The sequence below is a fragment of the Martes martes genome, assembly GCF_963455335.1.
Source record: "Martes martes genome assembly, chromosome: 5".
Taxonomy (NCBI): Eukaryota; Metazoa; Chordata; class Mammalia; order Carnivora; family Mustelidae; genus Martes; species Martes martes.
The window spans coordinates 93,697,447-93,723,598 of record NC_137892.1 but is presented as its reverse complement, the minus strand read 5'-3'; the positions used below and the strand labels follow the sequence as shown (position 1 = coordinate 93,723,598).

At 39.3% G+C, this 26,152-nt stretch overlaps 2 protein-coding genes across 5 annotated transcripts in view; both read left to right on the top strand.

The window, feature by feature from the left end:
* SEC24A (SEC24 homolog A, COPII coat complex component) overlaps positions 1 to 7,058 on the top strand; it is a 64,518-nt gene extending 57,460 nt beyond the window's left edge. For all 3 annotated transcript variants that reach the window (XM_080803703.1, XM_080803702.1, XM_080803701.1), the window contains 5 exons: positions 549 to 686; positions 2,743 to 2,847; positions 3,164 to 3,256; positions 3,735 to 3,838; positions 4,093 to 7,058. In XM_080803703.1, coding sequence (XP_080659829.1) covers positions 549 to 686; positions 2,743 to 2,847; positions 3,164 to 3,256; positions 3,735 to 3,838; positions 4,093 to 4,207 — 555 coding nt within the window. In that variant the 3' untranslated portion in view covers positions 4,208 to 7,058. The remainder of the gene's footprint in view (positions 1 to 548; positions 687 to 2,742; positions 2,848 to 3,163; positions 3,257 to 3,734; positions 3,839 to 4,092) is intronic.
* Positions 7,059 to 10,785: 3,727 nt separating this feature from the next.
* On the top strand, positions 10,786 to 20,923 carry CAMLG (calcium modulating ligand). 2 transcript variants are annotated; one of them, XM_080803598.1, is made up of 5 exons: positions 10,962 to 11,255; positions 12,907 to 13,046; positions 13,125 to 13,367; positions 15,185 to 15,250; positions 20,274 to 20,923. In XM_080803598.1, exons 1-5 carry the CDS (start codon positions 11,084 to 11,086, stop codon positions 20,463 to 20,465), a joined length of 813 nt encoding a protein of 270 aa, XP_080659724.1. In that variant the 5' UTR covers positions 10,962 to 11,083; the 3' UTR covers positions 20,466 to 20,923. The 2 variants fall into 2 exon arrangements, with proteins under 2 accessions (XP_080659723.1, XP_080659724.1); XM_080803597.1 differs by having other exon boundaries at positions 10,786 to 11,255; positions 12,907 to 13,367.
* The last annotated feature ends 5,229 nt before the right edge of the window (positions 20,924 to 26,152 follow it).

Genomic DNA, 26,152 nt, shown 5'->3' with positions numbered 1-26,152 from the left:
CTTACTATTTACTACTTTTATTCTGCTAATTAACATCCTCATTTCTATTACTATTTTTCTGGTTGATTTTTAACCTGTATTGTGTTGTTTAATTTCTCTAACTATGGGAGAAACAAGGATAGTTAACCACCATTAGTCATCTCCTAACATTTATGAAACACAGATCTTTAGTCCTTCGTGTATGTTTTTATTTTATCATCTGCAGTTTAAGTTTATTCTTCTCATGGTATTATTTAGATTTCTATATCACTATCCCTCTATGGCAGATAGAATATTTAGATCTAGTTCAGTGATTAGGAAACACCAGAGAGACCTAATGACTTTGCAGTGGTCATGTAATTAGTTTCTTTCAGGTGGCAGTGTAGCCATAATTTAATAGATGTATGACTTTTTAAAAGATACTTAACAGAATCCATTAAAAGAATAATTAACAATAAATTTGCTAGTTCTGTCTGAAGATATTCTTTTAACATCTGATATTTGCAAAGCTTTGTTTATATTTATTATTAAATCCCCCCTTTTTTATGGGGGGTGGTGTTTTGTTACAGAAATCATTTCAGACTGGGACAAATGCACGTCTAGATGAACGCATTTTTGCCATGTGTCAGGTGAAAAATCAGCCCTTGGTTTACCTTATGCTCACAACTCATCCCAGTTTGTATAGAGTTGACAATCTCTCAGATGAGGTAAGATTGATTACTTTTTTAGTGGCTATTTCTTGGAGTTTTAACGACTTAATTATTCTGAGTCCGTTGTAGAAATGAGGAAAGTTTTGTTGTTTTTGTTGTTTTCTAAAGATTATTTTTTCATTTTACAGAGAGCATGCATGGGGGGTCATAGTGGGGAAGGGCAGAGCAAAAAGCAGATTCCCCGCTGAGCAGGAAGCCAGATATGGGGCTTGATCCCAGAACTCCCAGAATCATGACCTGAGCCAAAGGCAGCTGCTTAACAACTGAGTCACCCAGGCGCCCCAAAGAAAAAATATTTAAATTGTAATATTATTTGCCCCTTTATTTCTTCATTCTTTCTTATGGGTCTTTGCTAGGAGACTAGAAAACAGAGCCACTGATCGCTTATCTTCTTTCCCACCAGAGAAAGACAAGATTCTTTTTTTCTTTCACGTTAGAAAGCCTTTAGGGAGGGTGCCTGGGTGGCTTAGTTCATTGAGCGCCTGCCATCGGCTCAGGTCATGATTCCAGGGTCCTGGGATCGAGCCCCGCATTGGGATCCCTGCTCCGCGGAGGGCCTGCTTCTCTCTCTCCCCCTGCCTGTGGCTCTGCTTACTTGTGCTGTCTCTGTCTCTCTGTCAAATAAATAAATAAAATCTTTGGGAAGCAAACAAACAAACAAACAAGTCTTTAGGGGAAATTTCTGAATTGCTCTCTTGAGTCTGCATATTCTTTGTGGTGGTTCCCACATGCCTTCAGGTAAGAGGTCTTAAGGTAGTGTGATTAATACTCCCTCTTTAAAGCTAAATCCTTACGCTGGAGGGGGCATACCCCTTGATAGATCAGTATTTTATTTACTTCTCCTTTAGGTAAGGTTTAATCAAGCACCTTAGTTTAAGTACTCAAAATGTTTTTGGTCAAAAATTAATAGTTATGAATATTTAAAGGTGTATGTGTGTTTTCAGAGAATAGTAGTATCCATTATAAATGAGAAATTTACATTTCTGACCTTAATAAATTAATGTCAAACTTAATAGAACTATTAGAATCTCATTTGCATTAGGCTTTTATTCCTCCCGCACATGTACACATAACCTAAGTCACACAGTTAGCCATTATTTATTAACTAAATTCCAGACTTCATTTGGTTCTCTCTGAAGTCATTTTTCTGTTCAGGATACATAGGTATTGGTTGCATTTATTATATTTTTTAAATAATAGTTAAGATCAGAAGTTAATTTGGATTTATTGGGATTCAAAATGGGTTTGTTTAGATGAGCAATAAATATTTCTTCATCTTCTTTATATTTAAATATGAATAACTGTGATTTAGCTAAGTTTCAAAGTCTTGGAAGTAACATTAAAAAAATTTTTTTTAATTGTGACTGCCTATTACCATGTCAACAAAAATTCTTGGAATGCAAAGATTTGGTCAGAGGCAAGGGAAAGCTTTAGTGCTATAGAGTTTACAAACCAGAAGTCTGCTCTGAAGGCGAAGGTTTGAGCTCGAGTTTGAATAGGCACAAGTTCTGTGTCCTTATTAAGGGCTGGTCAGCCTGAGGTCCCAAATTGCAACTTTAGGAGCAGAGTGACAGGCTGGATACATTTTCATACTTCTCATAGCAGCTTCAGGATCTGGCAACAGCCTGAAAAGATGTGTGGCGGGGGTCTGCAAATTCTGCTGAATTTTGTGTGTGCTTGCTACCTCAAGCCATGTTGTCTGGTTTTGTTCCCCATGGCATTTGGTCTGATAAAAAGTTTAGTTTTATTTCCCTTGACATGAGGGAACCCATCTTGTCAGCTGTTGCTGTCTAATTATTGGGGTATTTTGTTCTTAAGTTGTATTGAAAAGCTGTAACTTTTTTGGGGCACCTGGGTAGCTCAGTTGGTTAAGCCTCTGACTCTTGATTTTGGCTTGGGTCATGATCTCATGGTTGTGGGATCGAGTCCCACATCGGACTCCATGCTGAATGGAGAGTCTGCTTGAGATTCTCTCTCCCTTTCCCTCTGCCCCTCTTCTCTCTCTCAAATAAATGAAGTCTAAAACCTTTAATTTTTTTGCTTAATTCCTCAGGGAGCACTCAACATCAACGATCGCACCATACCTCAGCCACCTATTCTTCAGCTTTCTGTGGAGAAGTTGAGCAGGGATGGAGCTTTCCTCATGGATGCAGGCTCTGTGAGTAGTCTGACTAATCTGGATCCTTGCCTCTGCATACTGCTGTATCTTCATTCCCTTTAATCTTTTTCTGAACAGATGATGTGCTATTTAATCTATACATTTTTGTAGGAGCCACCATCTCCCTCCATAGCCTTTTTTCATGATAAGCATAAATGTCTCATCATGGAAAAAAGTAATTATTATTCAGTTGAAGACTGTATAATCTCACTAAACATACTCATCATTTTGATCTTTTAGAACATACTCAGTGGTAAAGGTGAGTCAGCAGTTCACTGTTACGCACGTCTCAAAATGATTTTTTTCCTCTTCCCAGGTACTGATGCTTTGGGTTGGAAAAAATTGTGGACAAAATTTTCTCAGCCAGGTTCTAGGAGTTCAAAACTATGCATTAGTTCCACAGATTATGGTAAGACTGTTTTATCGTAATTGTGATTGTGGTAGACTCACAGGACCATTTCATTGGTCTTTGGCAGGGTCCTTTTAACCACTGATTTGGAGTAAGAACTGATCTAATTGCCAAATAAGCTAATGATTTGTGATTAGCGTCAGTTGGATTAATATATATTATTGAAGAAAGTAATAATGAACTTTGTCACCAGCTCTGTAATCATGGACAAGTCACTAATAGCCTCATTTGTAAATTAAGAATGTTCTTGCTTATGGAGGAATAACTGAAATGACCCATGAGGAAGCATTTGTTAAGCTCTATAGCATTTGTTTGGATAATTTTCTATTTTAAAGTTAGAATTAGGGGTGCCTGGATGGCTCAGTTGGTTAAGATCTCCAGGGGATTCATATACATGATAAAATTTGAGAAGCACCGTAAATGATGCTTTAGATATGTGACTCAAGTAAGTTGGATATTGCTGGGCTTTGTTTAACAGACAGACCTTCCAGAACTTGATACACCAGAATCTGCCAGAATAATAGCATTCATCTCTTGGCTTAGAGAGCAGAGACCATTTTTCCCCATACTTTATGTGATAAGGTAAGTTGAATTTTTCATTTGCTAATAGTGAAATAATTTGTTCAGCTTTACAAGGACCTGTTTTGAGTCATATGTCACCTAATGCTTAGGCCAACCCTTCAGGAAAAAAAAAAAAGGATTTTCAATAAATATTACTCATTTATTCTTTATATCCAGTTATTAGTAAAGAGTATGTTAAAAGCCTCATGACAAATCCACTTTATTTTACTATTACATTGTATCTAATGTATATATTTTTGTCTTTTATTCCTCAGGGATGAGAGTCCAATGAAAGCAAACTTCCTTCAAAACATGGTAGAAGACAGAACAGAATCTGCATTATCATATTATGAATTCCTCTTGCATATACAACAACAAGTGAACAAATGAACACATGAAGATATTTGACTTAAAGTCATGATAATGCAGAACACCTGAGAATGTGTAATACTTTCCTTTTCTATTAGGTTTGTGGACTAATGGGATGATTATATGTTCTCACTGTGATTTCAACAAACTATAGCAAATAAAGGACCACAGCAGAGAATCAAACATGAAACTCTGAAATACTGTATTTTTCAAATCAAAATATATCTACATACATTTGACTGGATACTTTTTTTTCCTTTGCTGCCAATAATGTTTGAGTTATGGATTGAAATAGGATGAGACAATATTGCAGAGGCAAAGTAAATTTTGTAAAATAAAGACTTCTGTGTTTCAAATGTATATTTCTCCTTTTTTCCTGAAATTTTGGCTGCTACATTTACAACCTCACGAGACTGAGTGTCGCAGGGATGTTACAAGTCCATTGATAATGATCTTTTTAAGATCAAAAAAATTTCAGAAGTAAATATATGTAGAAAAGCTAGACCCCATCCCCCATACCTGTTCTTTTTTTTTTTTCAAGGAAGAAAGAGGATCATCATGTTAACTAAAACCGGAGTAAACTAACTCTAGTCTAGTTTGAGAAGAACATGAAATAATACAGTCGAGCTTTAAAATCTGTCAGTATTCTCTATACTTGAAGAACAGAGTCACTTTGATTTGAAGTGAAAACTAATTAAGTGGTTTTCTGATTTGACTGCAGAAGACTTGGTTGGAGCCAGTATCATATTCTGCAGTGAAAAGAATCAGCTGCCTTCATAAATACATTGAGACTGGCAATGGTAATAGGGGATAAGAAACTTTGGTTATCTTGATCCTTGAAGCGGGCTTTGTTTGGTTCATTTCTGCTCTGTGATGTATAATAAAAGTGTTATATTGGTGAATTGAATTAAAGAAATTAAAGGTTTTTAAAATTCTGTCTCAAATGCATTTTTCCAAAAAGTTTAATAATTGGAAGCCGCTCATTAGATATTTATTTTTGGGTATTAAAACTTATTAAAGCATGAATGCTGCTGTTTGATTTGGTGGATATTAAGATTAGACAAATCCAATATATTGAAGTTATGGTAGAAGCTTGATTTCTGAACATGCTCAAGAGACTGCTTTTTTGATTGAGCCAGAGAAATATTATAGTCAAAACCATTGAGTGGATTTTGTTTACAAATAGGTAAATTATACATTTATATATTTAAAGTGCTGTGATAGGATATCTTTAAAGAGCTTGGCCCATTTTTCACAGATTCACCTTGTCTTGTATGAACTTCTTAACATAAAAGTTGTTCGTGTGTAATACTTGATGAAAATATTTTTGTTTCTTTGTTTTAATGGGTTAGAAAAATGTGTTTACAATCTTGGTCTTAAATGATCACCAATGAAATAGTAACTTCCAGGTTTACGTCAGTATGAGCTGACTTTAACTGAGTTGTTTGGGGATAGGGAAGAAGCAGGTCCCATTAGAATATATACTACTGCTTGCCTGCTGGGTCAGACTAATTGCTTGGATTTTATAGGAATATCATCTCCCTTAAGCAGTGTTAAGGTTTATCTTCAGGATGCGAGTGGCACATTAACTGGAAATTTTCTTGAAATCTGCTTCATTATTATTAGGAAGCTATTTTCAAGTTGTAGCAAATTAAAAAAAATTTGTATCTTGCTCTCTTTTAAAGAAACAGAGTCATCCTTGTGCACTGATGTTTCTTGAAACAACTAAAATTCTCTTCTTAATGTGAACTGTCAATGTTGATACTTGTAGGTCCTTTCTTAATAGTAGTGAAGAACCTTCCAGAGGGAAGAGTTTGTGCTTCTAGGGACAGTAATCTTCCTTGTGCCTCACTTCATCCCTAAGTGGATATGACTCTTGTTATTGCCACATGCTTTGTTAGTATATTTCACAAATTTACTTTTAAAATTTCACCTTAAAAATTATTTTAGATAGTGTGTAACATGTGCAATCCAGAATAATTTTATAATAGGCAGGTCATAAAAAACAACTTTAGTTAAGATTCATAATATTTGTTCTCTGGGTAATGAGGGAATGAATGAACCTTTTGGAGATAATGATATTAAGCAATTATTTTTTGCAATACTGAATGTGTTTAGTTTAGGTTTTTTTTTTTTTTTTTTTGCTGTAGGGCACTACCTGCTATCTCATCTTGTATTACTTTTTGATGTAAAGCAACTAATATTTACACTATGCCATATTTTTTTTATTGTAGTTGTAAATTATGAACGATCCTTAAATTTTCTACAGATCTACAACTACTAAAGTAACAGACAAGGGCAATCTTGGTATTTAAATCTGAGCATGGCAATTCTACCATAAAAAGTACTCTATTTTTCTAATTTCTAGGATTTTTAAAATAACATTTCTGTACATCTGACATTAATATTCACTCAAGCTGTATACCATTTTAGTTTGCATATACTTCATTTTTTTAATTTAATGTATTAAGTCTAACAGACTATTTTACGATAATTAGAACAAAAAATTTATTTCTTCTAATCAAAGATGCATAACAGCTATTATCTAGGGGACCATCAAATGTGATTTCAAGATTTTGTTAACTATTTCAAATATAATCCTTATATAGAAATTTTAATTTTGTAAAGTAGTGTATAATATTGTAACATTAAATTCTTGTTCTCAAATTCAAATATGTATTGATCTTCAATGTGCTGTGTTAAATCTTGCTTCTCTTAAATATTAGAGACAAGATTTGTCTTCCTTTTTACAGTTTGTAATTTTCACTGTTTTATTCCTGTAAAAAAAAGTCATTTGTAACCCATGCAAATAATCGTTTGAACTGTGCTAACTTATCAATTTGGCTATTCAATAAAGTTATTGAAAGAGCTTACATATACTGACCTGTTATTTAAAGGGGTAGGGATAACCTGCCAGTCACTGAATTGTGCCATGTTGTATACCTGCGTTAAGTCAATGGAAGGCTTTGGCTGAAAGCACTTTGAATCTAAGCTGGTGTCTGGGAGGTCATAAACTAAATTCTTGATGCTCATTCCTCAATGATTGCTGGGTTTAAAATTCTAGGTTGAAAGAGGTTTTTGTTTTTTGGGTTTTTTTTTATAATCTTGTTATGTTTAAGATAGTACTCCATTGTCTTCTGGACCGTTTGGTTATTGATAAGATGCTTACTGTCATCCTAATTGTTACTTTGAAGGTAAATCTGTTAGCTTTCAAGGTTTTTCTATTATCCTTAATATTCTATAGTTTGGCTACTCTGAGTTTATAGTTCATCTCGCTTGTTTTTCAGAGCATATTTTATTTTATTTTATTTTTAAGGATTTTATTTATTTATTTGACAGAGATCATAAGTAGGCAGAAAGGCAGGCAGAGAGAGAGGAGGAAGCAGGCTCCCTGCTGAGCACAGAGCCTTATGTGGGGCTCCATCCCAGGACCCTGGGGTCACAACCCGAGCTGACGGCAGAGGCTTAACCCACTGAGCCACCCAGGCGCCCCTCAGAGCACATTTTAATCTGAAAATCCTCGTGTATCTTGGATTATGGAAGTCTCAGCCATTTATTTTTTTAAGTGAGATATGATTCACATATAAAGCTATTTTCTTTAAAAAATATGCTTTTGGGGGTGCCTGGGTGGCTTGTGTTCCTACTCTCACTCCCTCTCTTTGTCAAATAAATAAATAAAATATTTTTAAAAATTAGCTTCTGGGGGTCCCTGGGTGGCTCATTTGGTTAAGCATCTGCCTTTGACTCAGGTCATGATCCCGGGCTCCTGGGATCAAGTCCCGCTTTTGGGGTCCCTGCTCCCTGGGGAGCCTACTTCTCTTCTGGCCTCTCTCTCTCTCGTTCTCACTCATAAATAAATAAATGACTAATAAAAATCTTTTTTTAAAAAAGGGGGAGTGGCGCCTGGGTGGCCTAGTTAGTTAAGCGTCTGCCTTCAGCTCAGGTCATGATCTCCAGATGCTGGGATTGAGTCCCACATGGGGTAGGGGGGTGTCCCTGCTCAGCAGGGCGTCTGCTTCTCCCTCCCCCTCTGCCTCTTTTCCAGCTTGTGCTCTCTCCCCCTTTCTCTTCTCTCAAATGAATAAATATTTTTAAAAATTTAAAAAATTATACACGAGACTAATTGAAAATGCCATATTTTTACACTTCCTCTAAAAGTTTTCTTTGGGGCACCCTAGTGGCTCAGCTGGTTAGGCATCTGTTTTTGTTTTTTTTTTTTAAACGATTTTTTTATTAGAGAGATCTCACAAGCAGGCAGAGCAGGAGAGGGAAGCAGGGCTCCCACTGAGCAGAGAGCCCGACGCGGGGTTCCATCCCAGGACCCTGAGATCATGACCCTTGCCGAAGGCAGAGGCTCAACCCACTGAGTCACCCAGGTGCCCCTAAACATCTGACTCTTGATTTCAGTTCAGGTCTTGATCTCAGGGTTGTGAATTCAAGTTCTGCTTTGGGCTCCAAGCTGGGTGTGGAGCCTACTTAAAACAAAAATTAAAACTAAAAGAGGAGCACCTGGGTGGCTCAGTTCGTTAAGTGACTGACTCTTGGTTTTGGCTCAGGTCATGATCTCAGGGTCATGGAATTAAGGCCTACATCTTCTCAGCGCAGAGTCTGCTTGTCTCCCTCAGTCTGCTCCTCCCGCTGCTCGTGCTGTCTCTCAAATAAATGAAATCTTTAAAAATAAAAGAAAAATTTCTGCAACTATTTACTAAAGTTGAAACTAGTGCTGTCAGTGCTAGATTTGGGGCAAACTGGTAAATTTTTAAAAAATGAGTGGGTTTGCCTTCGTAAAGTCCATAGTGAGGGAGATAGAAATTAATATAATAATCTTAAGTATGCACATTATTTATCAAGGAATCATACCATTGAGAAGTATTAGGAAGTTTAACCAATAAAATACAGAAACCCCACAGGGAAATGGTTCCCCAGAGATACGTAAGCATATAACATGAAATCTTCACACTTTTAATTCTTATCAAACTAAAGGAGCTATCATGCATCTAAGCAGACAAAATTTAAATTTGGCTTCTATAGGCTCCCTTAAACGAAAAAAATAATTGTTTATCCTGGAATTGTATTTGGTTTTGGTTCATCAGGATTATATGTCATTAAGTTCTGCACATTTATTATACTTAACAATTATTTCAGTTTTAGAAGTTTTTTTTTTAAGACAGAGATGTAGGTCTGTACACACAGGGCAACATTTTCTAATGCTTTATAATTAAGTAGGATATGTTCTTGGGATTTAGCTTTTACCCAATCAAGGGAGAAAGTTGGTGTACATACCTTGGCTCTTCTTGTTTTTGAATCCAAAAGATAAATTTTTGTTGGATTGTTTTTTACACTTTTTTCCTCAAACTAACAGTTAAATATAGTAGTTTATTACCTTCTGTTTTGACCAGGTTTCACCTGTTTCTCGATTGTAGGCTTCATTTCAGGGGACCCACTAGATTGCTTCACCCTCTGCAGCCTGTCAAGTGGCCACAGAGCCCTCTTACCAAGGGTTAAAGGATGACTGAATTCCTTCATTCTTTTATTCATTCACTTAGTCTTTATGATTAGTAACTATCCTTTATGTACCCTACACAATTTGCTTCCTCCATAAAGGCTCCCCCCCCCCTTAAGAATGCTCTAGGCCACGTGCCAGCTTAACTAGGAACCTGAACTCAGGACCCTGAGCTCAAGACCTGAGCTGAGATCAAGAGTCAGTGGCTGAACTGAGCCACCCAGGTGCCCTCATAAAGGCATTCTCAAATTCTACTTTATGACTGTTGTTATAAGGATAACTATAATCCATGCTAGATTCATTGTTCTATGTTATTATCATTATACTTTTCTTCTGACTTTAAAAGAAATTAAAATTAAAACATTTCCTAATACTATCGTGATTTTCAACACGGCGTTATAGTTAGGTCGGCTCTGTCGAGGGCTCACGCCGTTCCAGGAGTTGCAGTTCCGAACAAAACACAAGGCTTGTCTTCATGGAGCCTACAGTCTAGCTGGTGAGAAACGGGCAATAAAATAAGTACATTTAGCTTACGAGTCGGATAAGAAAAATAAGTCAGATTAGAGAGTATGGAGTCTTGAAAAGGGTGGTGATTTACGCAGAATGGACAGGGACGTCTTTACTGGGAAAGCCGTGAACAAAGACGCAAAGGAGGCCTTTAACAGGGTGCCTTGATGGCTCAGATGGTAAAGCATCAGCCCTCGGGTGAGCTCACGACCCTAGGTCCTGGGATCAAGTCCTGCATTCACGCTACCCGAACCTGCTTCTCCCACGGCTCCTCTCTCTGCTCCTCTAAGGGTGGGTGGGTGGGAGGGAGAGAAGGTCCGAAACGCGCCAGGTGCGTGTTTGGGAGAAAAGCAACTGAGGAGAAAGGGAAAAGAGCGCAAAAGACACCCTAAACGCAACTCTCTCTAAAACGTCGCTCCCAGGTTACGTATTTCCGTAATTTACAAGCGAGGTCGCAGAAGGTCACTAGAAACGAGTGCCTGCCGCAGCAGCCTCCATTTTGCTTTTGGGCACCAACCTCAGGTGAGTTTATGCCTCGCCCACGTTCCTTTCTCTCTCGTCATCATGGAGGCGGGTTTTCTTCACATTCCGAGTGAACTTCAGAGAAGCCCAGTGGCGGGGGGCGGGGGTAGAGGAGCAACGAGGGCCAACCCAGGCAGAAGGGACTGGGGCTGTCGACTCAGCCCTCATTCAAAATGGCGGCGCAAGCCCCGCGCTTTGTCCGGTCCGGCAGCGCGCGTGCTTAGCCCGCCTCCCAGGCTCGGCGCTGTGGGGGCGGGCCTACGGCAGGGGGTGGGCTCGCGCCCTGCGGCCTGGCCTTAAGTCGTCTGCGCCGGAGTTGCTACCTCTTTCACCACCTTTAGCATTCCCTGGTGTTGGTGGGGGAGATGGAGCCGGTGACCGTCGCGTCTGACAGCGGCGACCGGCCAGGGGCTCCGGCGAACTCAGGCCTGTCGGCTTCCCAGCGTCGGGCCGAGCTGCGGCGGAGGAAGCTGCTTATGAACTCCGAACAGCGCATCAACCGGATCATGGGCTTTCACAGGCCCGGGAGTGGCGCGGGTGAGAGCCTCCTGTCTTCCCTCACTCTCCCACCCACGGCTCTGAGTCTTCGGGATCGTTCTTGCTTTCCCTGTAACGCCCCGCTGGCCTTTTGAAAAAGCTCTGCTCTCTGACCTCCCCTCTTGTCTCCGTTTCTTAGGTGATGTCCCAAGTTCTCACTTAATTAACCCCCGGACCTTTCTAGTCCCTCTCAATTTTCCGTGGGCTTCGCTCTCGGATTGTCCCCCATCTCCGCCGCAGGCTGCGAAGCCTTGGCTCCTATGCCATGGTGCCCTGTGCCCAGTTATGCGAGAGAGACCCTTTTTCGTTCCTCACGCCCTCCCCTCTCTTGCAGGGCGCACCTTTTATCCCGTCAGATTGCTCTGACTATAGTGCTCCTCAGGAAAATGACTTTCCTTTATTTCCGTTCCAAATGCTTTCCCTTCCAGTGCCTTTCCTAGCGTCTGTCTACCTTCTTTTGCCTTTCGCCGTTACTCTGTCGGCCCTCCGGAGCTTGTGTTTACTGAACTGCTCCCTAGTCCTTCCTACGTGGAAATGGGACTCTTACGGTCATATCTGGTGTCTGTGTGCAGTGCCCTCAACACTGTCACCTACAGGCTTTCTACAACTGGAGGATAAAACTGGGTGACCGTTCTTTGTACCCCCCAGCAAGTGGGTCGTGCCCCCCTGAGGTCTTCTCTCGTAGTGTGCTGAGATTGATGCGATTGATGTCAGGAACCGCATTTAACCCTAAAGAGAGTTCCTCATTTCTCGCCCAGTGCATGTACAATTCAATGAGTATTCATGTGAATATTTATTGAGCACTGAGTATGTGCTAGTGTTCTCTAAGTTTCCATTGATTGCTTTTAGTGATTGACTTTTATTCAGTGTTTGCAAGCTACTTAAAGCTTTGTGATTTCTGTGGGCTAGACAGCCCTGAACTTTTGGATAGTTCACAAGTTACCAGGAAAGGTAAGAAGCACTCTTTCAAATTCTTCTAGAGCAATAGTTAGAAGACGCATTTTTCCTTTTAATGATCATCAGCAGGATATTATTTCCGAAGACATTTATTGTCCTTCTCAAGCTATATTCTGTATTTTGTTCTTTTGCTTTGAAAATTCTGTTACTAAAAGTTTTGTTTTGCTTTTAAAGCAGAACAGCATCTTCAAACTGCTTAGTTACCTACTAATGGCTCCCTCACTACAGTAGAAGGATTACGTAAACAGTAGCTTTACTGTAGGATATGCCACACCCTATGCTGGCAGGACTCTGGATTCAGAAGTGTAGTATTAAAATACAGGTTTTTAAAAAGCTTTAATGATTTTATATTTTTAATCAAATAAATTAGAGCAGACAATGTTGTCATTCTTCTGGGATATATAATCTATGAAAACCTCGTCTTTATAGCTTGCTCCATCCATGATCATCTTTCCCACTTGGTTGCCTAGTCTTATCTTCCTACTCCCAAAGCTTGGGTTGCATCCTCTGCAAGAATACTCTTTTGGGGTGGTATATATCCTAAGGGTGGAGAGGAAGGAACCAGTTTATGTTTTATGCAGAATCAGTATTTAGATTCAGAGACTGCAGAGTTCTAGCAGTAGCAGCATATTTTTTAATATGAAAGGTGTTTGCCAGTATATACTACATAAGACTTCTAAATTTCTTTTCTCAGAAGACGAAGGTCAAACAAAATCAAAGCAGCAGGACAGTGACAAATTGAACTCCCTCACCATTCCTTCAGTTTCAAAGCGAGTAGTGCTGGGCGATTCGATCAGTACAGGAACGACTGACCAGCAAAGTGGTGTGGCCGAGGTAAAGGGGACTCAGCTGGGAGATAAATTGGACTCTTTCATTAAACCACCTGATTGTAGTAATGATGTAAACCTTGAGCTCCGGCAGCGGAACAGAGGGGACCTGACAGCAGACACTATCCAGAGGGGTTCTCGCCATGGCCTTGAACAATACCTCTCCAGATTTGAAGAAGCAATGAAGCTACGGAAACAGCTGATTAGTGAAAAACCCAATCAAGAAGATGGAAATACAACAGAAGAATTTGACTCTTTTCGAATATTTAGATTGGTGGGATGTGCTCTTCTTGCCTTTGGAGTCAGAGCTTTTGTTTGCAAATACTTGGTAAGCAGCAGAGTGGAAACTGCAGATTGGCTATGTAATGAATCCTTTTACTCCATGGAATTGATTGCCAGTATTACTATTAACCAGATTCATACGGCTCTTTGGAGATATAAACTGTTGTTCACCTTAGATATAGATGAAATGTTCTGGTAAAATACAGAGCCCAATAATAATTGCTTAACTTTTTCTGTACTCTAGGTAGCATTCTGGATGCTTTACAAGTTTTAAGTCATTGAACCTCATCCTTCTGATTCTGTGTTTTATAGATGGGGGAATGAAGACTCAGAGGTTAAATCATTTGCCAAGGTCACATAGTTCTAAGTGACAGCTAGGCTTTAACTTAGGCAATTTCTTTCCGAAATCAAAGGGTAAAGTATCTACATGTCCTATATATAAATTGCCATTTTTCAAATAATTTGAACCTCAAAATGCAGTTCCTGTGGTCCTGAACATGGTGTAATTTTTCTGTGATTCAGCAAGCACTTCAGCATTTCATAATGTTGTAGTATCATAATGGCAGTCCCGTATTCTTGGTGCTTTCACCTGCCAGGAGAAATAAAGAAAGGCATAGTTCATAGTTCAGTGTCTTGCTCTTAGAAGTATTTCCATTCACTAGACATTTTAGGAATAACTACCAACTAGTGGGCTCAAAGCAAATTTTTAAGATAATTAAAGTTTATATTATTCATCAAGAAAGTTTTTTAAAATCTATTTTATGCACATTTTTTCTTTTCTTTTCTTTTTTTTTTTTAAAGATTATTTATTTATTTATTTGACAGACAGAGATCACAAGTCAGCAGGGAGGCAGGCAGAGAGAGAGGAAGGGAAGCAGGCTCCCCGCCGAGCAGAGAGCCCGATGCGGGGCCCGATCCCAGGACCCCGGGACCACGACCCGAGCCGAAGGCAGAGGCTCCAACCCACTGAGCCACCCAGGCGCCCCATATGCACATTTTTTCTTAAAGAGAATCTGTTGTACAGACTTTATTTGACATTACATTGTTATTATGGCTTTCAGCATTTAATGAGAAATGTAGCTGCTTTTTTTTTTTTTTTCCTTAAGGGCTCTGTGCTTTTAGGATTTTTAAAGTTAACATCCTATTTATGTGTGAGGTGGTTTTTTTGTTTGTTTGTTTGTTTGGGGTTTTTTGTTTTCTTTTGTTTTTTGTTTTTTTGCTATCAGATTTACAGCTGTTATTTCTCACAGCTTTCACTATACATCCATCTGGTAATGTTTGCTCTTTCACTCCCTTCATAATATTTTTAATTTTAGGAATAAATGTAAATTAATTATCATTTTGGTCTTTTCAATTTTATTGTGCAAGAAGAAAGATAACCACACCATTTTACCTACAGTAAGAATAGCTTGTCATTTGGGTGCCAGTGGTGTAGCTAATGAGATAATTTCTTGTCCCAGTGTCTGGGAGTGGATGGCATCTATTGCGTACTGGGCCTTTTATGTGTGCTTTGAAATTGTTGGTTGATTACTTCTAGATGAGAGAGATGTTACTGCATAATGTTTTATACATCTGTCACCGCTGAATATTTTAAATCCTTTAAAGAATAAGTTTTTGTGAGAGTAGACATTTTGGGGGACATCGACAGAATGTGACTTGACTTGAGAGACATATTTTATGATAAGGAGATCCAATCCCTTTATTTTTTTCACCCTTGTGCAGAAACAAGACTGCTTTCAGCCACTACAATTAAATATATGTGTATTTTTTTTACAGTTTTTTTGCTTAGAATTTTATAGCTGCTGTTGATTTGATTTGAATGATGATGTTGAAAGTACATAATTTTATTTTCTGTCTTCACAGTCTATATTTGCTCCGTTTCTTACTTTACAACTTGCGTACATGGGACTATACAAATATTTTCCCAAGGTAAATTAAAACTTTTTCTAAATTATGGTGATGTATTTAGATTGATTGATGACTAGATGATTTTAAGATCTTAAAAAAAAATAGTCATACTCATGGTCTGAATCAGTGCTACTAGAAGTGTCATTGGCCAACCACTGCTGATCTTAAAACTATTTCTTTTTGTAACAGTTAAGTTCAGAAAGTGAGTGATAGAAACTTTTTGGCAATTTGACATTGCTATAACTTTTTTTTCATGTTTCACAAAAATGTTGGTCCATCATGGATTGGGGGGAAAACTTAACCACAGAGTTTGAATAATACTTTTCTGAGAAAATGTTCAGTTTAATTATTTAGTGAATTTAGTAATACATTTTATCTGTAATAAAGGAAATTAATTTTAAAATGGGTTCATTTATCTTACTGTGCTCTTTACTGGATGCCTAAAAACAATGCACTGTATCTTTAATGTCAAGGCCCTGGTATTTCCAAGAAATATTTGGCCAAAATTGCAAAACAGAAACATGGAGAGTGTCCGTGTTTACCTAGGCTGCTTAACTACAAATGTATACACAGTTTTATGGGACTTGGCTGGCGTAGAAAGTAACCTCACTGAAGTAATTGAGTTTTGTGTGAGGTTTTTTGTTTTGTTTTTGTTTTTTTAAGATTTTACTTATTTATTTGAGATAGAGTGAGAGCCAGACAGAGAGCACAAGCAAGGAGGGGAGGGGCAGAGAGAGAAGGAGAAGCAGGGTCTCCACTGAGCAGGGACCCCAATGTGGGGCACAATCCCAGGAATCTGGGATAATGACCTGAACTGAAGACAGACACTTAACCCAGGTACCTCTTGTGTGAGTTTTTTACTGAAAAACAGCTACTTGGTCTTTTGCTTAGTCATTTGTAATGCACTGAAAGACCTCATGTGTGTTTTCAATGGATTTGAAACATTTACATTCATGAAGAGTTAAATAGGTTATATATATAATACAGAAAGGAATGTAATTTTATTTGTAAATTTATTTAACTTTTTTTGGATGATATATGTGTATATTTATTAAAAGATTGATTATAGTTTTGCAATAGCGAAGTTTAGAAACAGCGAAGATGTCTACTAATAAATGACTCATTAAATTATGGCATATCCATTGAGAATGATGAAGCTCTGATATCTGGATAATGGTGAGTTTGCCCAGAAATATTAAGAGAAGAAAGCAAAATGCAGAATACGATCTATGGTATGCTACTTTTTTCATAAAAAGGAGGAAAATAGGGGAGCCAGGGTGGCGCAGTTGGTTAAGCACCTGACTTGATTTCAGCTCAGGTCATGACAGCAAGGTCCTGGGATCAAGCCCTGTGTCAGGCACCACACTCAGCATGGAGTCTGCTTTAGATTCTCTATCTCCCTCTCCCCCTCCTGCTCGTGCTTTCTCTCTCTCTCAAATAAATGGATAAAATCTTTAAAAAAAAAAAAAAAGAGGAAGAAAATAATGGATACTTGATTTTCTTGTATATGTGTGAAGAAACTTTGGAAGAATTTTTTTAAGATTTATTTATTTATTTGAGAGAGAGAGCACATGTGGAGTTTTGGGTTAGGAAGAGGGAGAAGCAGCATCCCCACTGAGCAAGGAGCCTGAGATCATAACCTGAGCTGAAGGAAGCCATTTAACTGGCTGAACCACCCAGGTGCCCCTCAGCTCAGGTTTTTCTCTCATGGTCGTGTGTTTGACCCCCATGCTGGGCTCCACACTGGGCATGGAGCCTACTTTAAAAAAAAAAAAAAAAGATAGGAAAGGGAAAAAAAAACCTCTACAACCCTGAGGTCAAGAGTCACACACCATTGACTGAGCCAGCCAGGCACCTCATATACTCAAAGAATATTGCATGAAACTATTAATAGTAGTTATTTGTGCTAGGAGTGTGTATGGGTTACTAGGTAAATGGGGGAGAGAAAAGGAAGGGAAACTACTGTATACTTTTTTCTCAACCAAACATTTTGTTGTAACTTTTTTTTTAAGATTTATTTTACTTTTATTTATTTGACAGAGAGAGAAAGAGAACACAAGTAGGCAGAGAGGCAGAGAGGCAGGGAGAGGGAGAAGGAGAAGCAGGCTCCCCGCTGAGCAGGGAGCCCGATTCCGGGCTCCATCCTAGGACTCGAATCATAGTCTGAGCCGAAGACAGATGCTTAAGCTACTGAGCCACCCAGGCGCCCCTTATTTTTTATTTTTTAAGATTTATTTTTTTTATTTGAGAGAGAGCTTGTGTGCAGTGGGTGGGGAGGGGAGGGTAGAGGGAGAGAGAGAATCCAAATCAGACTTCCCACTGAGCACAGAGCTCATTTCCACTGAGTACTCCATCCCAGGACCATGAGATCACAACCTAAGCTGAAATCAAGAGTCAGGTGCTCAACTGACTGAGCTACTCAGGTGCCCCAGGACTTTTTTTTTAAGTAATCTCCACATCCAACATGGGACTTGAACTCAGAACCCTGAGATCAAGAGTTGCATGCTCCACCAAAGGAGCCAGCCAGATGCCCCTTATGACAGTTTTTATTTTTATTATTTTTTAAAGATTTTATTTATTTATTTGACAGAGAGATCACAAGTAGGCAGAGAGGCAGGCAGAGGGGGAGGGGGAAGCAAACTCCCCGCTGAGCAGAGAGCCCAATGTGGGGCTCAATCCCAGGACCCTGGGATCATGACCTGAGCCGAAGGCAGAGGCTTAACCCACTGAGCCACCCAGGCGTCCTGCCTTAGGACAGTTTTTAAACTCACAGAAATGTTTAAAGAATTGTCAGTGAACTACCGTTTACACTTATGATTTAAATTCTATATTAACATTTTGTTATATTATCATGTATCTATCCAATTTATCCATTCTCAGTGCATTTTATTTGTTTTTCATATTTTTATTTCTTGGTGTATTTCAGAGTATGTTGTAGATGTAGACATCAGTATACTTTACCCCTACACATTTTGGCCTACATGTCATTAACTACAATTCAGTGGTGGTTTATGGTTCTTCTTTTCCTTAAAGTAAAATTTTTTTACAGTGAAATGTTCAAGTCTTTTTAGTATACCATTTAATGACTTTTCCACCCTGTGAAACCCAAATGCTTTCAAGGTTTAGAATGTAACTGTGGGGACATTCCACCATGCCCCTTTCCAGTCAGCTTCAGCCCCTACAGACTGAGGATCTGATTTCCTTTTTCCCACTGTAGATTAGTTTTTGCCTGTTTCAGTACCTCTTCCTTTTTTTTTTTTTTTTTTAAGGTATTAAGTAATCTTGGGGCACCTGGGTGGCCCCTGGGTGGGTTAAGCCTCTGCCTTCGGCTTAGGTAGTAATCTCAGGGTCCTGGGATTGAGCCCTGCATCGGGCTCTCTGCTCAGTGGGGAGCCTGCTTCTGTCACTCTCTGCCTGCCTCTCTGCCTACTTGTGATCTCTCTCTCTCAAATAAATAAATAAAATCTTTAAATAAACAAAAAAGATATTAAGTAGTCTCTCTACCCAGTGTGGTGGAGCTTGAACTCACAATCCCGGGATCAAGAATTGCATGCTCTACTGACTGAGCCAGGCAGGTGCCCCTTTATATATGTGAGATCATTCCTATACATACTTTTTTGTACAAGGCTTCTTTTATTCTCCATAATTTTGAGATTCATCCATGTTGTTGAGTATATTGGGCCTCACCACCCCCCCACCCCGCCTTTGTTTTTTCTGACAAATATTCCATTGTGTGACTATCCATTTGTTTATCTGATCTCCTGTCCAGGGACATCTGTCTAGGGTTGTTTCCAGCTATTGGTTATTATGTCTAAAGCAGCTGAGAATTTGTATGAATCTTTTTGTGTACATAGACTTTGATTCCTCTTGGGTAACAATACCTTTTTATATTCAAAAAGTTTTTGGGGTGCCTGGTTGACTCAGCTGCTTTTGGCTCAGGCCATGATCCCTGGGTCCTGTGTTTCAGCCCTGTGTTGGGCTCCCTGCTGTGTGGATAGTCTGCTTCTCCCTCTGCCTCTCCTTGTTCGTGCTCCCTCAAAAAAAAAAAAAAAAAAAAAATCTTTAAAAAGGTTTTTAATCATGTGACTGGATTTGGTGATACCAAATCGACTAAGTAAATGAAAATTCAGCCTTAAATGTCTTTAAAAATTAGCCAAGAAAATTTCATCAGGGAATACGTGTTCCAGGTGCTTGGGTGGCTCAGTCAGTTAAGTGTCTGCCTTCGGCTCAGGTCATAATCCCAGCTGAGCCCCGCATCAGACTCCCTGCTCAGTGGGGAGCCTGCTTCTCCCTCTCATACTCCCCCTGCTTGTGTTCCCTCTCCCACTGTCTCTCTCTGTCAAATAAATAAATAAAATCTTAAAAAAAAAAAAAAAGGAAATAGGTGTTCATTGATATCCTACTACATGTGTAACAAGTGTGAATTCCTTTGCATGACCATTAGAGCTCTACAGAATGTTCCTATGATTCTGTCACAAATAACTAAAGTATGGCTATTACCCTTCTACTTTTGTTGTCTAAGATGTACCTCCAATAAGATTTCTCCTCTCATTTTTGTCCATCTAAATCTTAGTCATTCCTGAAGGTCTGTTTTTGATTTTACTTCCCTTTGAAATCCTTCCCTGGGCTTTCTTTATACACCTAACCCTGGAGTAATTTTCTATCTTCTTTGAGCCACTATGCCATACATTATTCATGTCCTTCATTTAACAGTTATTTATGTCCCGTGTATTAGTGTTTTTTCTGTTTTTGTCTTGTACTGTTTTATATATCTTAAATTGTTATTTGTCTTGCCTTCCTTCCAAGATAAGACTTTTTTTTTTTCACTTTTGATAACTTGAATTGTGTCTTTCTCCTACTGGCTAGCAGTTTGCTGCTTTACATATTATATGCTTAGTAGATGTTGATATATTACTGATTGATGTTTTTGAAACCTCATTAACAGGTTTGAATCAGGCAAAAATAACAGCACTGATAATGTTTGTGTAGAGCTTAAGTAGTCTTCTGAAAGCTGTAAGATTTATCAAAGTCTTTCTGTATACAGGGTGAAAAGAAGATAAAGACAACTGTACTAACAGCTGCCCTTCTATTATCTGGAATTCCTGCTGAAGTGATAAATCGATCGATGGATACCTATAGCAAAATGGGCGAAGTTTTCACAGATCTCTGTGTCTACTTTTTCACTTTTATCTTTTGTCATGAACTCCTTAATTACTGGGGCTCTGAAGTACCATGAAGCTTGCAGCACTCAGCAGGAGAAGCTTACCAAAAAGCACCTTCTCTTCGATGCTGCAGTGTCTCTAAGGAGGCAGAAGGCTTTACACCTTTATGTAATTCTTGTACTTGATAGGGGTTGTAAAATCATTTAATTAGGAATGGAATGGCAGGTTCCCTGATTTAAAAGTGTTGAGTTTGTCTTAATACTGTTGTGAAGAATAGACCTCCATTGTCATTAATTGACTTTTCTTGTATAATTAGAATCTCTAGTCTCCACCTTTCTCTAACTTCTAAGGTTTGTAATTTCTCTTTTGGGAGCTGAGCTGCTGCTTTTAGGAGAACACATGAACACAGTCTCATCCAGCCCCAAGGGCTGCAACTTGTATTTGTGTTACTCTGTCCTGAGAAATGGAGCCATCTTAAAAATAAAATGAAAGAAACTGAACTGTCTAATGTTAAGTCTGCATATGCTAACTTATAAGGGCTATTTTGTCAAGTATCTTAATTTTTACACCCGTGCAAATATGGAGTAATGAAACAATTATTAATATTCATACATGTGAAATTAGAAGGTATTTATAAAGGTATTCATTTTAATTTTTATTTATGAAAAATTATTTTTTATTTTTTAAAAAATTTTTAAAAATATTTTATTTATTTATTTGACAGAGAGACAGAAAGCACAAGCAAGGGGAGCAGCAGGCACAGGAGAAGCAGGCTGAGCTCCCTGCTGAGCCTGATAGGGGCTCAATCCCAGGACCGTGAGATCATAACCTGAGCTGAAGGCAGATGCTTAACTGACTGAGCCACCCAGCTGCCCCTGTAAAAATTTTTTTATTACCAAACTCGTAATTGGGAATTTTCACTTTTGAGTTTTCAGTTTCTAGTAGTAAGGTTTTTAATTTATTTTTGTTATTTACTTTTTTTTAAGATTTTTTTTTGACAGAGATCACAAGTAGGCAGAGAGGCAGGCAGAGGGAGGAGGAAGCAGGCTCCCTGCAGAGCAGAGAGCCTGATGAGGGGCTCAATTCCAGGACCCTGAGATCACGACCTGAGCCGAAGACAGAGGTTTTAACCCACTGAGCCACCCAGGCGCCCCTATTTTTATTATTTACTTTAAAAAAAATTTGTTTTTAAGATTTTATTTACTTATGTGACAGGGAGAGACAAAACTAGGGAGGGAACACAAACGGGGAGTGGGAGAGGGAGAAACAGGCTTCCTGCTGAGCAGGCCCGACGCAGGGCCCAATTCCAGGCCCCTGGGATCATGACCTGAGCCGAAGGCAGACGCAATGGCTAAGCTACCCAGGTGCCCCTTTTTACTTTTTAAAGGTTTTGTTTTTTTTTTAGGTAATCTTGAAACCCACCCCCACCCGTGGGGCTGGAACTCATGACCCCAAGATCAAGAGTTGTGTGCTCCTGGGACGCCTGGGTGGCTCAGTTGGTTAAGCAGCTGCCTTCGGCTCAGGTCATGATCTCAGCGTCCTGGGATTGAGCCCCACATCGGGCTCCTTGCTCGGTGGGGAGCCTGCTTCTCCCTCTGCCTCTGCCTACCACTCTGTCTGCCTGTGCTCGCTCACTCTCTCTCTCTAACAAATAAATAAATTAAAAAAAAAAAAAGGAGTTGCGTGCTCCTCCTTCTGAGCCAGCCAGGTGCCCCTAGAAGTAAGGTTTTTAAGCAAACGAGAACAGCATGATTAGTACATACAGAATTGGGATTTGAAAATTCACTAGGGTATGCAACCTAGTATCATAAATACCCTTCTATTTATTTATTTTTTGTTCTTTTTTTAAAAATTTATTTATTTATTTTTATAAACATATAATGTATTTTTATCCCCAGGGGTACAGGTCTGTGAATCGCCAGGTTTACACATTTCACAGCACTCATCATAGCCCATACCCTCCCCAATGTCCATATCCCCACCACCCTCTTCCGTCCCCCTTCCCCCCAGCAACCCTCAGTCTGTTTTTTGAGATTGAGTCTTTTATGGTTTGTCTCCCTCCCAATCCCATCTTCTTTCATTTTTTCTTTCATAAATACCCTTTTAAACACCTTGGTAACACTATCATATTTGGAAGGTTATAAAACATTAAGCATCATATTGCTTAATATTAAATTTCCTTAAAGATTTTTGTATAAACTATTCGATTAATCCTTGTGAAATTATAAACATATATTTAAGCATATATACCTGTTTTTAATTACTCCCAAAGTCTTTGTTTATTTATTTACTTTTAGATTTTATTTATTTGACAGAGCACAAGCAGGGGGAACAGCAGAGGGAGAATGAGAAGCAGACTTCCTGCTGAGCAGGGAGCCCGATAGGGGGCTCCATCCCAGGACCCTGGGATGATGACTTGAGCTGAAGGCAGACACTTAACCCAACTGAGCCACCCAGGCGCCCCCAAAGTCTTTATTTTTGTCATTTTACTTTGAACCACAATAATAGAGAATAAGTATAATTAAGTGTATTTCTCTGACTTAGGATAAGATGATAAATACACATTCTTCCTGATTCCCTAATGAATCTAGTATCTAGAGGATTAGAAAGCACCCTTGAATGTCATTTCCCCTCTCAATTCCTGGGAGGATACTAGTGGTCTTCAGTTGCACATGTTTATTTCTTTTGTTTTTTCTCTTTTTTCCTTTCATTTCTTTCTTTTTTTTCTAAGATTTTTCTTTATTATTCAACCGAAAGAGATCATAAGCAGACAGAGAGGCAGGCAGAGAGAGAGAGGGGGAAGCAAGCTCCCTGCTGTGCAGAGAGCCGGATGCGGGACTCGATTCCCAAGACCCTGAAATCATGACCTGAGCTGAAGGCAGAGGCTTAACCCACTGAGTCACCCAGGTGCCCCTCCTTTTGTTTCTTTAAAAAGAACAAAATGGCCTCATTTAACCAGTTGACACATGGGAAGCCTTAATAGTTGTAGATCATTATCAAATTTTGTCAGAAGAGGTAGCTATAATATATCTGTGTCTCTTGGCGCCACTTTTTAAAAATTTAGCCAGTTGGCATCTTTCTAATAATTAAAGTGTTTAATAATAATGCACAGAAATGGGAGTTTCTCAGTTTTGGGAATAATCTTTTACTTGGAAATTTCAAGGACTTGAAATGTTCGTGGATTAAAATTAGACTGAAAAGTCACATCTTTGACTAGTAGCTTTTTAGGCTGATTAGTTGTATAAATGGATGTGCGTGTATCACCATTGGTACTAAAAACAGCAAGAGGGTTATGAGAGAGAACTGGGTTAATTAGAATCAAAATCTGCTTTGGAAGTCAGGGCATTTTGTTAAAAGTGATGTGTTGGAGACATATTGGACTATAATTACTTCTTTTATCTGCCCTAATAGTTAAAAACAGCTTTTTCTGGGACATAGAATACCTCCGAACTTTACATAAATATGTTGTGAAGATTAAAAGCCTTTCAGGATTGTCACATGAATGTGTTCTCTTAAAGGGGAGTTAGTTCTAGGGGGCACCTGAGTGGCTCAGTTGGTTAAGTGTCTGACTCTTGTTTTCTACTCCAGTCATGATCTCAAGGTTATGAGATCCAGCTCCAGGTAGGGTTCCATGCTCACTGGGGGAGTCTGCTTGAGAGTCTCCCTCCTCCTTCTGCTCCTCCCTCTGCTCTCACACTGTCTCTCTCTCTCTCTCAAATCTTTTTTTTTTTTTTTAAGTGGGAGTTAGAAATGAACTATCTTAAATAGCTCTGGCCTGGGTATCAGATGCATGGGTTCTGGTTCCAGTTTAGATTCCGAAAAGATTAGTGACCTAGGATTAAGTTCGTGTTTGTTTCCAGAGTCTTCATTTTCTCAATTGAATTCAAGAAATTCAAGTACGGGATTTAAAAAATCTGTTCCTGCTGTAACATTAAGTTTTGCTTGGCCTCGTCCAATTTCATGACTTCAAATACTACGTTCTTAAACATTTCATAAAATGTTTTTGACCCCTCTCAGACAAGTTCTTTTTTTTTTTTTTTAAGATTTTATTTAATTATTTGAGAGAGAGTGAGAGAGAGCATGAATGGGGAAGAGAGGGAGAAGTAGGCTCTCCACAAAGAGAGAACCCGACTCAATCCCAGCATCCTGGGATCATGACCCAAGCCTCCTCAGACAAGTTCTATTTCTCCCTTGAACCCCAGATTCATGTGTCTCCTATATGGCATTATCTCCTGGATATCTAGTAGGCAGCTCAAGCATCACATCACTACACCAGATCTACTGATTTTCTCTACATCCCCTCTCAAATTTCCTGCTTCCATGCCTTTTTCCACAAGATCACCACACCCCCACAAGCAGCTCTGTTCAAAGCCTGATGGGAGGCATAAAGATGACAGTTCACATCTAACTTGGTGTTTGGAGAGCTGTCTGTGGAATATATCCAGAATCTGACCACTTCTCAGTGTCTCCATGTTTAAGTCACTAGTGGTTTCCTATTTCTCTTAGATTGAAACCAATACTTGTTACCTTTAATCCACATAGAAGCGATGTAGAATGACTCTGATACTTCCTGGCCATTCTGTCAGGTATCAGCCCAGGCCTCTTTTACCCTGGGGATGGACTATACTGCTGTCACCAATGGGCAGGAAGGCACAGAAGAAGAGCAGAAGTTTGTCGTGGAGTCGTAACTAGGTTTCTTCTTTTTTTAATCAAGTGTTTTGAGGTCAAATTTATATGCGGTAAAATGTGCCAATCTAAAGTTTACAGTTCATTGAGTTTTGACAAATGTGTACATCCAAAATGTGTACATACATGCATCAACCGCCACAATCACAGTCTGGAACTTTTCTTTCTTAGGTAGAAGAATATAAAATAGTACAGAGGAATGTTAACTATGAGAGCTTCTGTCTTCACCACATTATAGCTTTGTGTCAAAACAATACTTAACAATTCAGTGTGTTCTCCCGGGTGAGTCATTTTCAACCTTGAGTATAATTTCAAAATTGCCCAAACAGCTTAAAAATTCCCAGTGCACAGGAAGCACTCCAGACCAAGTAAATCAGAATATCGGTATGGAACGCATGGATCCATGTATGTATATTTTTTAAGATTTCATTTTTAGGTGATCTCTACACCTGACTTGGGACTTGAACTCACAACCCTGAGATCAAGAACTGCATGTTCTATAGACTGAGCCAGCCAGATATCCCATCCTGTGTGTGTGTGTGTGTGTGTGTATAGTGAGAGAGAGAGAGAGATTTTATTTATTTGGCAGAGAAGGCACAAGCAGGGGGAGTGGGAGAGGGAGAAGCAGGCTCCCTGCTCAGCTGGGAGCCTGATGTGGGACTGGATTCCAGGTCCCTGGGACCATGACCTGAGCCTGAGGCAGATGCTTAACCATCTGAGCCACCCAGGCACCCCATCATGTATTTTTAAATTTTTTAAGACTTTATTTATTGGGCCCTGGGTGGCTAGTTGGTTAAGTGACTGCCTTCACTGGGGGTCATGATCCTGGAGTCCTGGGATCCAGTCCCACATGGGGTTCCCTGCTCAGCTGGGTGTCTGCTGCTCCTCTAACCCTCCCCCCTCTCCTTTCTCACTCTCTCACTGATAAACACATAAAATCTTAAAAACAAAAACAAAACCTTTATTTGAGAGAGAGAGAGAGTAAGAGAGCGGGAGGAGGGTCAGAGGGAGAAATTGACTCCCAACTGAGAGAGCCAGACCTGGGTTGGATTCAATCCTAGGACCCTCGGATCAT